We start from the raw sequence: 15,075 nt of genomic DNA on the forward strand, positions 1-15,075 counted from the left end.
CTCAGTCAAGTAAATGGCAGGTTCTTAATTCAGTATCAGACAGAACAGAACATCTATCTTGACCACAGCTTAAATATCAACTCTGAAATAATCAGATGTTTGCATAGGATCGGCATATTTAAAAAAAAACCTTAATGTGATCAGGTGCGAAATTAACAGACGATTTAATGTTATCATCCAATGGCTCATGATCACATTAAACAATTAAACTCTCTGCTGCATTCACAGACTGTTCTGTAACTCTTTTTTTTCTGAAGTGGAGGTTCACCAATTCTCGCTAAATAATGTTCAATCCCTTACTCCATATTTGCCAACTAGAACTTTTCCGGTTCACAAACCGGAATTCATGTGTATTCATGTCTGTCTGACGCTTAACTGTTTATTTCACAAAGTTATACTTGTCAAATCCACATATAAACAGTGAATACTTTTCTGCAACGTTAATCCCTCAAATGTTAGTTTAAAGTCAGTGGCAGTCTACAAGAATCCACTTTATTGTGTACTAGGTAGGAATAATCCAAAGCAAATTGACTGTGGTCCTGTACTGTAATTGGAAAATAGTTCCAGCTAACCTGCCCAGTTATCTTTTTCAACTAAGCTGTACATCACAGTACATCATACAGCTTATCCAAAGTGAGTAGGCTGAATTACTTGGATTCTCCCAGGAGTCTTAGCAACATTTACAGTGTTAGTGAACCATTTAAAGTTGTAATTTATGGCAATTACTGCGCTACAGTTGCACATAATGCAACAAGGTATATGACGCCATCAGTTGTAAACAAGGAAATTGTGCAAATATTGGTAAGAGAGAAACTACAACGAAATGGGCAAGAAAGGAATTCACAGATGATGGTCAGGCTAATTATTGCCTATAATAGGAGGCATATCTTTCAATCGGTAATATAATGGATGGGGTACACGTCTCATTTTGATAGGGAGTATTTAACGATGTTTACGTGTTAAACGCTTCTCAAGGAGTACAATTCAAACGACTTTTCAGTTTGCCAGACACCTCAACAGGAAAATAATTGTTTCCTGTGCCATGTCCTGTGCATTGGTCGGTTGATCCAAATGCTTACAGCTTTGATGTGAAACAGATGGTAATTAACGCCAGGATTTCACAGAAACAAGATCCATCCTGTATGGACATTTGTGTATTCATGTCTGTCTGACGCTTAACATCCCATTCTTTGACATTTGTACACGGATGATGCAGTGTAACATATTTTAAAAGTTTTATTATAAAAAAAAGTCAAACACGTTTATAAAAAAAGTGGATTGGAAAATACATAGTCAAACATATCAAAGTGCAGGTCGTTACAAATATGCTTTTAACTTGCACACATTTAAGTGTCTTGGTGCACTGCTGCATTTAGTTCACTTTCATACCTAATGCATCCAAATACAAAAATAGAGAATTTACATTATATAAGATGATGATGTGCAGCTGCATTGACAGAAGGCACAAAGTGGATTTTACACTGCGTTTGCATTCCATGATGCTGTACATAGTTTGAACATTTGTAATCAAAGTCTTTGGTAAATTTTTTAAAAAGTTGCTTCAACAATTTGAAAATAATAAAAATCTTGATTGAACAGAGCTGTTGATGCTGGGTTGTGAATGTGAAAACACAATTATAATTTTCGCCTTAGTATCATTCCACGTTTCTCAGTGTGCAACACAACATCCTGATTCTTCGTGTTTGTGGAGTAGAGACATTCTGGAGAAGGTTTTGGCACAATTCTTGCATTGATATTTTTTCACATCTGAATGAGTTTGTAGATGAGCCCTCAGGTTCGATCGATCAGCAAATGCCCTGCTGCAATGAGGACAAGAGAATGGTTTTTCACCTGAAAACAGAAGGATATAAATTTTGTTTACATTAGTCTAATAAACATCATATAATGAAAGTGAAAACATTCAATTCCGTTAATCAAATTTGTTATTTTAAATTATTCAGTTAATGCATTTTAGTTTTAGGTAAAATGATTGAGTCTGTAGAATTAGCATATGTATAAAATATTTTAATCGTACTATCATAATGAAAATGTTATGACTGAGATAAAAACGCAACCAACTATCTGAATATTAATGAAAGAACAGAGACCCAAAGCGGTAAACATGAATGTGGTGATGGTGCCAAGTGGTAACAGGTGCATTCAGACCCGTGTCCTGTCAACATCGCTATGAATTCTGATATTTTTCCCTCAATCACTTCATACAGATGGCAGTGGCCGTACAACCTGTAGACGAGTCACAGGCTCAGCAGCCACAACATTTCTTCTGCTATTTAAACAACGGGTTCTGTTGTGTCTTGAGGGTGGTTTAATAGAGGCGTGTGTACAAATCTGCTAACGTTTACCCAACTTGTCTCGCGAAGTGCAGTCTCAAAATAAGTTCTCACAAGCTTTAACTAAGTTCGATTCTCTTCATTTGCCGTCGACGTAAGTTCTTATTTTTAAGAGGGAAAGCAACAAATACGACAAGACGAATTTATTGTCCTCTAAAAGGGAACTTTCGATTTGATCTGGTAAAGTGCCAGAAATTTCTACTAATGGTATAATGTGTTGGAAGGTGCTTAATCTTTTATGATCTTTTAACGCAAATAAACTAAGTTGTTCGCCTCGTCGGGCAAAAAGAATTCCGTTAAAACTTGGGCGTACTTACCAGTGTGTGTTCGGATATGCCCCTGCAACAGCCATGGTCTGGAGAATGCTTTGCCACAGATTTTACATACACACGGCAGCGTGTGGGTCCGGATGTGCATCTTCAATGCTCCCAAGCTGACATACTCCTTCTCACAGTATTTGCAGCTGAAGGATTTGCGAGTTTGAGCGTCGCAGTGTAGCTGCTTGTGTTTGGCCAGTCCTGAGAAAGTGGAATACGCCTTGCTGCACAAGTTACACTGAAACTTCTCGGCGTCCACGCCGTGTTCATCCGATACTTTGGGGTGAATCCTCTCCTCTTCGTCGCTGATCGAACTTTCCGAGCTATTGGGATCCCTGTGCAACCGATCTGAGTTGGACCGCTGAGGGCTGAGGTGCCCCCCTGGACATAGGCTCCCGTTACTGAGGGGCGAGGAGTGAGCGGATGAGTATTCCGAGGCAGGTGCAGGGTCACTGGGGACAGGAGAAGGGATGAGCCCAGAGCAAACACTCCACACACTAACTGGATTGTAAGCCCCAGAACTGAGGATCTCCGGCTGAGGAATGACTGGCATTGGGTAACTCTCATACAGGAACGGAGAAATGATGACTGCAAGCAAAATAAAACACGCAAATAAGACACCCCAAATCATCCAGAGTATAAAACAGCTCAAAAGTTAAATCGTGTTTCGTAGGATACGTCTTCAATTGACCCATCTCACCTCTTTGCTGCCACCCAGGGTTTCGAACTATATTCGGGTTCATACGCATTTTATAGTAGAACTTACAGCTTCATTCAATGACAAAAAGCAACTCAGCCAAGAGCAGAAAGTTGCAGCAAACTCCAGAACTCACAAATTTCCATGTCTCTTTTATAATTACACAGTAGGAAGATCATAGAATTTACCTGTTTGCGTGTCCAGTTCGCCATAATTTGGTTTTTTGCTGGTGCTAAAATGTTTCTTGACTAGAAAAGATCGCGGCATCTTGGGGTGTGGATGGGGGAAAGGATGAGGGATGTTGGGGCGAGGGGTGTGTGGGGCGTTGACAGCTTTCTCTACAATAACCCTGAAGTGGAGGAGGATTTTAAAGCAAAGGTCTCTCCCGCCTCCTGCGCCCACCCCTCCTCAGCTGAGAATATATCCGATGTAAAGTGAGGGGTGCTGCCTAAGCTCCTCTCGCAGGAGGCAGTGCAGACTGCGAACGCATTCCTACAGTTTCTGCTGTAAATAGTCAGGTGCAGAGGGGAGCAGGGCGCACGCGCATGGATTTGCATCTGTCGCCCAGATTGACCAATGACGGGCCTTGAGGTGGGGCGTCGGTCAGGGATTGGTGGAGCCGCCCGAGTTCGCGCAAAGCGACAGGTGCTGGAGACGGCGCAGGCGCGGCTGGTCCTGCTGGGACTTGTCGCCCTCCCTCCGGGTGGAGCATTCCTTGTCTCGGGTCAAAGGAGTCCAGACCCCCTGCGTGAGCTTTTGCACCTACTACGCTTCCAAACGAGACTCCGGTTTATTATTACTGCAAACCTTTCTCTGAAGGCCAGACTCATTCCGACTAGGTACCAAGGGAAAATGACGTTTTGTTTTAGTCTTTGCAGACCGTTTCCCATGACAAGGGACGTGTAAATTAATGTGACCAACGCACCAAAGGAAAATCGTCCCAAAGTACTAACATGCCTCTGTAAAGCTGATCATGTGTAAATTGGATAGTGTGACTCATTAGCTGTTTGTATTAACTGTCACTGATTACAAATTCGACACAAGGGAATAAAACCAAAATCTAAAGGGACAGCTGTGAGTGTGTCTCTGGTATTAAGGTGGTTAAGAATGATGCGCTCCACTGCCTTTATTGTTAGTAATATTATGCTGTAGTTCAAGAATATGCAAGGTTAAAGTTTCCTCAAAATGCTCGGACTCAACTACAAAAAAGAAATCAGTTTTCGCACAGTCAGGGCTACAACACAGCTTCATGCGAGTGCCAAGCAAAGTCTTATTTAAAGAGCAGCTTTTATAAATAGATTTTCCTCTGGGTGCTCCGGTTTCCCACACTCCAAAGATGTACAGGTTAGGTGAATTGGCCATGCTAAATTGCCCAGAGTGTTCACGGATGTGTAGGTTAGGTGCATTAGTCAGGGGTAAATGTAGAGTAATACTGTAGGGGAATAGGTTTGAGTGGGATACTCTTAGGGGGGTCGGTGAGGACTTGTTGGGCTGAAGGGCCTGTTTCCACACTGGAGGTATTCTATGATTATCTCCACGTTTTATCTTCATATCTCGATGCTTTATCTCCACGTAGTAATCGTACGAGAATGTGATGAGGAAGGGTCACCGGACCCGAAACATTAACTCAGATTTCTGTTCACAGATGCTGCCAGACCTGCTGAGCTTTTCCAGCAACTTCTGTTTTTGTTTGTGTACGAGGATATTTACTGGAATTAGACTGAATAGTATTTTAACTGATCTCTGCAAGCATAAAAAAAGTAGAGTATATCATGGACAGTATTAAATGATGATTTATTTAACCTCTCGTGATTTAAAGATTCGTGAAAACTTTATGCCTTCGGATTGCTCCAAACAAAATCCAAATTTGGAACGAGAAATCCACAGGACTTCTTACCTGGAAATGTTACACAAAATTAAACAAGCGTAATATCGCATTTCATAAGCTTATGAATAAAAGGAAATCTGACAATGAGTGCAGCTCTTGAGGCAAAGGAGTCCCCGTCTTTTTGTCAATGCAAATTAATTACAAGAAGGTAAGAATTACTCCATTCACTCTCATGCGTCGGACATCCAGATGTTTTAAAGGAAAACAATATTCCGCAAACTGACTTTTAGAAGAAGCGACTACGTGCACTTGTCGAACCACAAAACTTCAGGCTGTTGTCGGGCAGAATACAAGCGGAATGGTTCAAACAGGGAGGGAGGGAAGGAATCAAACCATGCAGATTCCGTAAACTGCTGCAAAAGTTAATCACATCAGCAAATGGTTCAGCATTTTCTGATTTACTGCAGCCTCCTCTGCTGGTCAAAATGTCTAACTGCAAGACAAGTGAATCCGTTGAGGGACACCCGACATTTCAATTATCAAAAGTCTCCATCTAGCGGCTACAATACTAAGCAACCATGGAAGCTTGACAGAGAATAAGGCAATAATATGAGAAATTTTGACAAGTTTTGACAATATAAGAGGAAAATCGGTATTTGTCAGTGGTTTTAATGCAATTGATACACTCACTGACATAAGCATTAATATTGGTGTATAATAGCTCCCACTAGTATTATTGATATACAAAAGTAAATATCACTGGGCTGAACAGACTTGACACTCGTAAATGTTCTGTTAAAACCTCATCCTTTAAATCGACTAAAGCACTCATTTTAAAGCCTGGTGCAGTAAAGCAGATATTAACATCAGTCTTGTACACAAGTAGGCTTATCAAAAGATGCATTTTTAACAACTGTTTTGCACTAAATGCCGGTAAGTGGTTCTTTCTCCAAAAACTTAGTATGTTGTGTAAACCAATCAATCTACAGAAAGCATTGACGAACAATAGGTTAGGCCAGTAGTTGGAGTTCTGAATTATCCAAAGGTCATAAGTTCAAATCTCAGCATGGCAAGGTGTGAAACTGATTTAAATGAATCTGGTCATTTGTGGGATAGCTGTAAAAACTCAGTGGGATCACTAGTGCCCTTCAGGGATGGGAAATTGCCTGGTCTGGCCATCATATGATTTTAATTTCACACCTTATGGATGGTCTAAGGACAGCAAAAAAAATTCTTCCTCAACATGAATTTTAAAAGATATGCAATTGGACCAAATCTCTAACAAAGGGGTTAGAGCAGCTCCCAAATGTGGAGTGTGTAAAGAGAAGTATGATGATAATAAAAGGTTATAATTTCAAAGCACTTAATTAGCTCTTGCACGAGTCCAAGTGTATGCTGCCTGAGTACAGTATCAGGATGCAGTTTTACTGCCACTTCTCTATCACTGTATAACAGTTTTCAGTGTTATGGATCAGGCCAGACCCCCTTCAAAACATTTTTCAAGAAAGTAGCCCACACTCTAACTTTGCTAGTTTTAAGCAGGTGTGAAGTGGATATTACAGGAGAGAATCAACTGGTCAAACCACTTAATTTTAAACAAAGCAGAATTTATTTACAAGATTACTGAATGAAATACAAACAAAAGAGAACAGAATACTGAATAACTTAACCTATTCAAAAACCCAACAGATCATCCCAACTTAATGATGCTGTTCCAAATATTGCAACAATCCCCCTAAACAACCCTTGACACAAAAGGTAAAAGCAAATACAAGGTCTTACAGGAGAGAAGTCAGAGAGAGCAGGATCAGCCTGGACCTGCCTTTTTCGGTCCAGCAGCTTTTTCAACTCTGCTGTGTTAAAACAAAAACTAAACCAGAATCAAGTTGAGCTAGGAGAACTGGCCACTCCCCAGTTGACTGAGGCAGTATCTGTTAGCTGTAATCAAATTTGCCCTAAAATTCTTCAACTTAGACTTTTCAGAAGCTGTGTCCTTTATGACCTCCCTGAAATAAAAAGCCAAGGACACCATAACCTTGTTAAAGGAGCAGCATTGTCACACCGGTTCCCAATGATTCACATTGGTGGTACACTCTAGATGCAAGTCTGAGTCTGACTTGAGAACACAGCTGTGTAGTGGAGAGAGAGAGAGAAAGAGAGGGAGGGGGGAGAGAGAGACCACTGCCATATTAAGCTCAGAGTGCACAGGAGCTCTTGGGAACTTTCTAAACAAAAGATGAATTATTTTAAAAATTCATCTTTTTAATGTCGTGAAAGCCTCCACTTACAATCTCAAAACAAATATGATAAAACATCTGAGTGTGTAAGCCAGGGTTCTCTGAGTCTGAAGCATGGTTTGTGAGAGGAGTAGCTTTCAGTACAAGATTATGAACATGTTGAAATGGCATTTTGTGCGTGCGTGAGTGATACCCATGCACGTGATCTTTTTTATATATACAAAACACACGCATATGAGATATAACAAACAGACTGTGAAAGAGTCACTGTTAGATCAGTATTTTGCTCTTCTATTAATCATTTTCAATATTTACCTGTTTATTTTTACATTAATTTATCAGCTGACAAATGCAAGTGTACTTCTTCTGAACTAATTCAAGTTTCACAAAATAAATTGATTCAACTACGAGTGCAGATTCATAATTCCTTGAAAGTAGAGTTGCAAGTAGATATGATAGTCAAGAAGGCTTTTGGTATGCTTTCCTTTATTGGTCAGAGTATTGAGTATAGGAGTTGGGTGGTCATGTTGCGGCTGTACAGGACATTGGTTAGGCCACGTTTGGAGCATTGCGTGCAATTCTGGTCTCCTTCCTATTGGAAGGATGCTGTAAAACTTGAAAGGATTTAGAAAAGATTTACAAGGATGGAGGCTAGTACAATTCCAACATTTAAGAGGCATTTGGATGAGTATATGAATAGGAAGGGTTTGGAGAGATATGGGCCGGGTGCTGGCAGGTGGGACTAGATTGGGTTGGGATATCTGGTCAGCATGGACGGGTTGGACTGAAGGGTTTGTTTCCGTGCTGTACATCTCTATGAGTCTAAATCAGCAATGTACAAAAATCTGCATTAATTGAAACTTTATCACTATTACTTCTGAATATGCTGCAAAGAAAACATAATGAATTCAGAATGCTCATATCATTATTGCTTAGACCATTTGGAAACTCAGATCTCAACCTATTTTAATAGAGTCCATAAAAGTGAAGATGGCCTTTTCATAACGAGTAGGTGGTCCACTACAGTAAAGAACTTGATAACCTTTGACAGTTGTCCACACCCACAACATAAAAACAGTTAAAGTATTTTGAGTGTGAGGGAGGGGAAATTTAGGCAATACATGTAATACTCATGCTACATTTTGACTTGTATAACATATATTTTTTAAAAATCACTTTTCAATACATTATTGTCAAAACAATAGTCTTGTGCTTTACTGTTTTTCAAAGGAGTCATAAATTGGAGATGTACTTGTGCAATCAATACATGTTTGACCATCATCTTCACATGATGTTGAAGAAATCAATAGTTAAAAGTGACTCTAACTAGGAAAGTTGATAGTTGTCATGATCGTTGTTACTGATTACACTTTGTTACTGTTGAGTTTGCAAAGCATTCCTTCCTGACATTTGGGGGCTTTTGCCAAAATTGGGAAAGTTGTCTCATAGAGTAGACAAGCAACAATATAGTCATATTCAAGGAATCATTCCTTGAAAACAATGTTCCAGACAGCGCCAATCATCATCTTTGTGAATGCCCTATCCCACTATCCCACAGACTCCGCAAAGGTGCTGTCACAGTGAGTTACAGTTAGGAGGCAGTTACCAAGGGAATCCTCAACATTGACTATGAATCCCAGGAAATATCATGGCATCAGGTGCAGAGAAAGGCAGGAAAACTCCTATAGATGACTCCCAACTAAAGAATTTGTAATCCAAGTTGAACACGCAATTGGAAAATGCCCAGATGTGTCCTGTGAAGAAAAAGTAGGAAACACCCAACCACAAAACTTACCACCCTACTCTTGATCAACAGTAAAATGACAAAAGGAATCATTAAAAGTGATGTTGAGCAGCAATTGTTTAACAATGATCCATTCACTGGTACTCAATTTGGGTCCCATCAGGACCACTCAGCTCCTGATTTGTTACAGACTTGGTTCAACATCAGCACAAAAAGTGTGAAGATAGTGACTGTCCTCAACAAAAAGACATTATTTTGATTGGGTGTGGTATCACTGAATTCCTGAAGAAGGGCTTATGCCCGAAACATCGATTCTCCTGTTCCCGATGCTGCCTGACCTGCTGCGCTTTTCCAGCAACACATTTTCAGCTCTGATCTCGAGCATCTGCAGACCTCACTTTCTCCATCACTGAATCCTAGCCAAACTAAGGTCAATGTGAATCAGAGAAAACCCTCTGCTGGTTGGAGTTATGTCTGGAACAATGGAAGATAATTCTGGTCATTGAAGATCAATCATTCTAGAACATCTCTGCAGGAGTTCCTCAGGGTAGTGTATAAGGTTCAATCATCTTCAGCTACTTCATCAATGACTTACCCTCTATCATAAGGTCAGGATTGGAGATATTTGCTGAAGATTGCACAATATTCGGCACTATTTGTGACTCATCAGATGCTGAAGCAATCCTTTTCCAAATTTAGGAAGACCTGGACAACATCCAAGCTTGGGTTGATAAGTGGCAAGTAACATTTTTGCAAACAAGTGCCAGACAATCACCATCACCAACAAGAAAGAACCTAATCATCACTCTTGATGTTCTTTCTTTAATTTATTTAAAGAATTTCCAGCATTGATTTCCAATGCTGGAAAAGCATTGTTGGGCCAGCATTTATTGTTCATCCTTAGTTGCCCCTGAGAAGCTGTATTTCATACCTTCTTGAGGTATTGGAGTACAGTTGGTATAGGTGCAGTTGCAAGGCAGCCAGGGAGGGAGTTCCAGGATTTTGACCCAATGACACTGAAGAAATAACAATATATTTCCAAGTCAGGATGATGAGTGGTGTGGAGAGGAATGTGCAAAAAGTGGTGTTCCTGTGCATCCACTGATCTGTCCTTTTAGATGGTCAATGGTTGGCAGGTACCATGTTAATGACATTATCTTTGATGAAGTCCTCCATTATCAATGTCCTGGGGGTTACCACGGACCTGAAAATGAACTGGATGGGTCATATAAAAACTGGGACTCCAATCGCAGGTCAAAGACTAGAAAATCTGTGGCAAGGTAATCATCTCCTAACTCTTCAAAGCCTCCCCCCGTTTACAAAGTATATGTTAGGAGGTGTGTGATGTAATATTCCCCATGTGCCTGGTTGAGTACAGATCCAAGTGTTCAAAACTTAGAGGTTCCTTCAACAATATCTTTCACACCCATGATCTCTACCACCTAAATAGGCAAGAGAAATAGATACATGCGAATATAACAGCCTGCAAGTTCCTTCCAAACCACTCGCCATCTTGACTTGGAAATGCATTGTTGTGCTTTCAGTGTTGCTAGATCAAAACTTGGACTTCCCTTCCTAACAGCACCATGAGTGACCCTGCACTCTAAGGACTGCAGTGGTTAAAGAAGGCAGCTCAACATCACCTTCTTCAGGGGAATTAGGGGTGCAAAATAAATGCTGGCCCAGCCTGCGACATCCACAAAGGAATGAAAAAATGATGAAGTGAGACAGGGTGAATTTGAGCAATGTTGGGGAAGTCGAAATTGAAGATCACCAAGAACACATAAATCTCAAGGTCAAATATGACACCAAGACAGCAAACAAAAAAACATCTACAAGTATATTCCACACATCAATAGACATTCAATAAGGGCATAACATTTTTTTAAAAAACATTTTTTTACTTTTAATTACATTTCACACATTTTAGAGGTTAGAGGAAGAAAGTGGAAACGTTTCAGAAAACATCAATACTTCCTTACTAATTTCTGCACTTTAGCCTTACACCCTGATTTAACTCATAAGGAAGATCTTATTCTCACATCGACCATAATCCACTCAGATAGCAGCAATATGAGAGAAATCATAACTACCTGAAAGATTCTTACAATGACTCCTGTAAGTGTACATAGAAATTTATTTTGCAGTTTGTGCAGAATGCCCCACTGTTGTCTCTGCGTTTCAATGTTGTAGGTTAGATTTGCCTTTTACTTATGGAAGCATAAATGATGGTAGGGATGGCAATGCACTGTGGAAAGAACAGACGGGCACATGTTTACAGTGGAACGCGGATGATTTTCTATAAATTAAAATACAAAGTTCTGGAAACAAAACTCAGCATGTCTGGCAGGATCTGTGGAGAAAGAAATAGAGCTAACCCTTTCCTTCCAAACATATACTTTATTAAAAAAAAATGTAAAACTACACTAAACATTGCCACTTGAAAATTACAGAAAGTGCAATAAAATCCAATTTCTCTCCATACAACATATTCTGATATAATTTTATGTTTTTAATATTTATAATATTCCATAGCCTGAAGGCAAATAATTTCAATTTGAAAATTACTGGAAGTGCAGCGGAATCAAACTTTTCTCTGCACAGCATGTACCTTACAGGTACCTCAATTTCAATACTTTTGATGTTTGCAATGTACATTCTTTGATCAGGCATAAAACCCGAGGTGTGCGCACAGTTTCCATCCCCATGATGTACAATAGCTGAAAGGCCTAATACAGTGGTCTTTCCCCAAAGCACCTCTGGGGTAATTGCCCAAAACTTTAATGTTTTCTTGACTTGTAGTCCGAGATCTTGGAATGTACCTGTCTGTAACATTTAAGCAAGGATAACTCTTTGCACTGGAAGACCAGCACATTTCTGACAGACTTAAAACTGTCTCTCACCAATTTGATGGCCCTCTAGTTGTAGGTGGTTTTCGGTTTGGTCTCCATCCCCGGGAATGGCCCTTGGAGCACAGAGCCCCTCGTAATATTTGGTCTGAACCTTAACAAAAATTACTGCCTGTTTCCTCAGACATTTTCAAAAGTTCATTCCAGAGGATAGCAGATTATGACTCTTCTCCAATACAACCATCTTAAGGGCAATCTACAGAGACTTCAATGTCCAGGGAGGATCTGATGAACTGGGCCCTTCTCACCAAAAGCCAAGCTATATAGTGGTGCTTGTTTGAAAGTTTTGTTGAAGAGGCACTCTGTAAAAATATCTTTGGCACTTGACCTAGGGAACCATCTAGGAGAACTTACCATCTTCTTTGCCCACAGAGTCTCTCGAACATTCTCCATAAATCACTATCTGCCTGTTTCCCAACAGGAATGTGGCAAGATCCATCCATTGGAACACCAGTGAGGGACAAGCAGAATATCAACATATAGTGACACTTAGTGTTTGCATGCCAAATGTGCATGTACAGCCTGATGTAAGCTATATAAAAGGTGGTCATTGGGATAAGGGCAATGTTGGAACATTACTTTTCCCTTTATCCAGAGGACTGTACATTGTACCTCTGCAGACATATCCATTCTCTTACCTCCAGATAAAACAGAAAATGGCTTAGATGATCATTTTAACAATGCAGAGAGGAACCACATTTCTGGAATGAACCGCACATGCTGCATTCTGCATGGCTCACATCTGGTGATCAGGGTTCATACCGGCAATGCAGATAGATTGTTGCTCCCACTTGCCTAGTTTTCAGTTTACCATTGCTATTCAATCCTTCTCATTTTTAGTCCATAACCCAGCACCTCTGAACTGTATTCCCAGCACATTCAATAATCTGACTTGAAAGGAACAAGGGATCAGTTAGCCAAGTTCCTAAAGAACATTTTCTGGGTTAGTGGTGCTGGAAGAGCACAGCAGTTCAGGCAGCATCCGAGGAGCAGTAAAATCGATGTTTCGGGCAAAAGCCCTTCATCAGGAATAAAGGTAGAGAGCCTGAAGGGTGGAGAGATAAGCTGGAGGAGGATGCGGGTGGAGAGAAAGTAGCACAGAGTACAATAGGTGAGTGGGGGACGGGATGAAGGTGATAGGCCAGGGAGGAGGGTGGAGTGGATAGGTGGAAAAGAAGATAGGTAGATAGGACAAGTCATGGGGACAATGCTGAGCTGGAAGTTTGGAACTAGGGTGAGATGGGGGAAGGGGAAATGAGGAAACTGTTGAAGTCCACATTGATGCCCTGGGGTTGAAGTGTTCCGAGGCAGAAGATGAGGCGTTCTTCCTCCAGGCATCTGGTGGTGAAGGAGCGGCGGTGAAGGAGGCCTACGACCTCCACGTCCTCGGCAGAGTGGGAGGGGGAGTTGAAATGTTGGGCCACAGGGCAGTGTGGTTGATTGGTGCGGGTGGCCCAGAGATGTTCCCTAAAGTGCTCTGCTAGGAGGCGTGCAGTCTCCCCAATGTAGAGGAGACTGCATCAGGAGCAACAGGTACAATAAATGATATTGGTGGATGTGCAGGTAAAACTTTGATGGATGTGGAAGGCTCCTTTAGGGCCTTGGATGGAGGTGAGGGAGGAGGTATGGGCGCAGGGTTTGCAATTCCTGCGGTGGCAGCGGAAGGTGCCAGGATGGGACGGTGGGTTGTAGGAGGGCGTGGACCTGACCAGGTAGTCATGGAGGGAACGGTCTTTGCGGAAGGCGGAAAGGGGTGGGGAGGGAAGTATATCCCTGGTGGTGGCGTCTTTTTCGAGGTGGCGGAAATGTCGGCAGATGATTTGGTTTATGCGAAGGTTGGTAGGGTGGAACGTGAGCACCCAGAGGCGTTCTGTCCTTGTTATGGTTGGAGGGGTGTGGTCTGAGGGCGGAGGTGCGGGATGTGGATGAGATGCTTTGGAGGGCATCTTTAACCATGTGGAAAGGGAAATTGCAGTCTCTAAAGAAGGAGGCCATCTGGTGTGTTCTGTGGTGGAACTGGTCCTCCTGGGACCAGATACGGCGGAGGCAGAAGAATTGGGAATACGGGATGGCATTTTTGCAAGAGGCAGGGTGGGAAAAGGTGTAATCCAGGTGTCGGTGTCAAGTCGGTCGTCATTAATGGAGATGGAGAGGTCCAGGAAGGGGAGGGAGATGTCAGAGATGGTCCAGGTAAATTTAAGGTCAGGGTGGAATGTGTTGGTGAAGTTGATGAATTGCTCAACCTCCTTGCGGGAGCACAAGGTGGCGCCAATGCAGTCATCAATATAGTGGAGGAAGAGGTGCGGAGTGGTGCCGGTGTAATTACGGAAGATGGACTGTTCTACATAGCCAACAAAGAGACAGGCATAGCTGGGGCCCATATGTATACCCATGGCTACCCCTTTGGTCTGGAGGAAGTGGGAGGATTCGAAGGAGAAATTGTTAAGAGTAAGGACCAGTTCAGCCAAACGAATGGGAGTGTTGGTGGAAGGGTACTGTTGGGGACGTCGGGAGAGGAAAAAAACGGAGAGCTTGGAGGCCCTGGTCATGGCGGATGGAGGTGTAGAGGGATTGGATATCCATGGTGAAGATGAAGACTTCCGGGGAAATGGAAGTCTTGGAGGAGGTGGAGGACATGGGTGGTGTCTCGAATGTATGTGGGGAGTTCCTGGACGAGGGGGGATAGGACAGTGTCGAGGTAGGTAGAATGAGTTCAGTGGGGCAGGAGCATGCTGAGACAATGGGTCTGCCAGGGTGGTCAGGCTTGTGGATCTTGGGAAGGAGGTAAAACCGGGCAGTGTGGGGTTCCTGGACTATGAGGTTGGAAGCTATGGGTGGGAGATCTCCTGAGGTGATGAGGTTCTGTATGGTCTGGGAGATGATGGTTTGGTGATGGGGGTGGGGTCATGGTCGAGAAGGTGGTAGGAGGAGGTGTCCTCGAGTTGGCGTTTGGCTTCAGCGGTGTAGAGGTCAGTGCGCCAGACTACCACTG

At 42.0% G+C, this 15,075-nt stretch overlaps 1 protein-coding gene and 1 long non-coding RNA gene across 3 annotated transcripts in view; both read right to left on the reverse strand.

The window, feature by feature from the left end:
• Positions 1–1,221: 1,221 nt before the first annotated feature.
• Positions 1,222–3,889, reverse strand: snai2 (snail family zinc finger 2). Its single transcript, XM_043689402.1, has 3 exons — positions 3,554–3,889; positions 2,669–3,256; positions 1,222–1,851 (listed from the first exon to the last, which is right to left on the reverse strand). Exons 1-3 carry the CDS (start codon positions 3,630–3,632, stop codon positions 1,670–1,672), a joined length of 849 nt encoding a protein of 282 aa, XP_043545337.1. The 5' UTR covers positions 3,633–3,889; the 3' UTR covers positions 1,222–1,669.
• A 4,291-nt stretch (positions 3,890–8,180) lies between these two features.
• Positions 8,181–15,075, reverse strand: part of LOC122549085 — a 46,135-nt gene continuing 39,240 nt past the window's right edge. The window contains exons 4-5 of one of the 2 annotated variants that reach the window (XR_006311405.1): positions 11,268–11,422; positions 8,181–9,879 (exon numbers count right to left, since the gene is read on the reverse strand). This is a non-coding gene — a long non-coding RNA (uncharacterized LOC122549085). Of the gene's footprint in view, positions 9,880–10,052; positions 11,423–15,075 lie in introns of those variants that run through there. The other variant, XR_006311404.1, reaches the window with a different exon arrangement.

This window comes from Chiloscyllium plagiosum, chromosome 4 (assembly GCF_004010195.1).
Source record: "Chiloscyllium plagiosum isolate BGI_BamShark_2017 chromosome 4, ASM401019v2, whole genome shotgun sequence".
In the NCBI taxonomy this organism is placed as follows: domain Eukaryota; kingdom Metazoa; phylum Chordata; class Chondrichthyes; order Orectolobiformes; family Hemiscylliidae; genus Chiloscyllium; species Chiloscyllium plagiosum.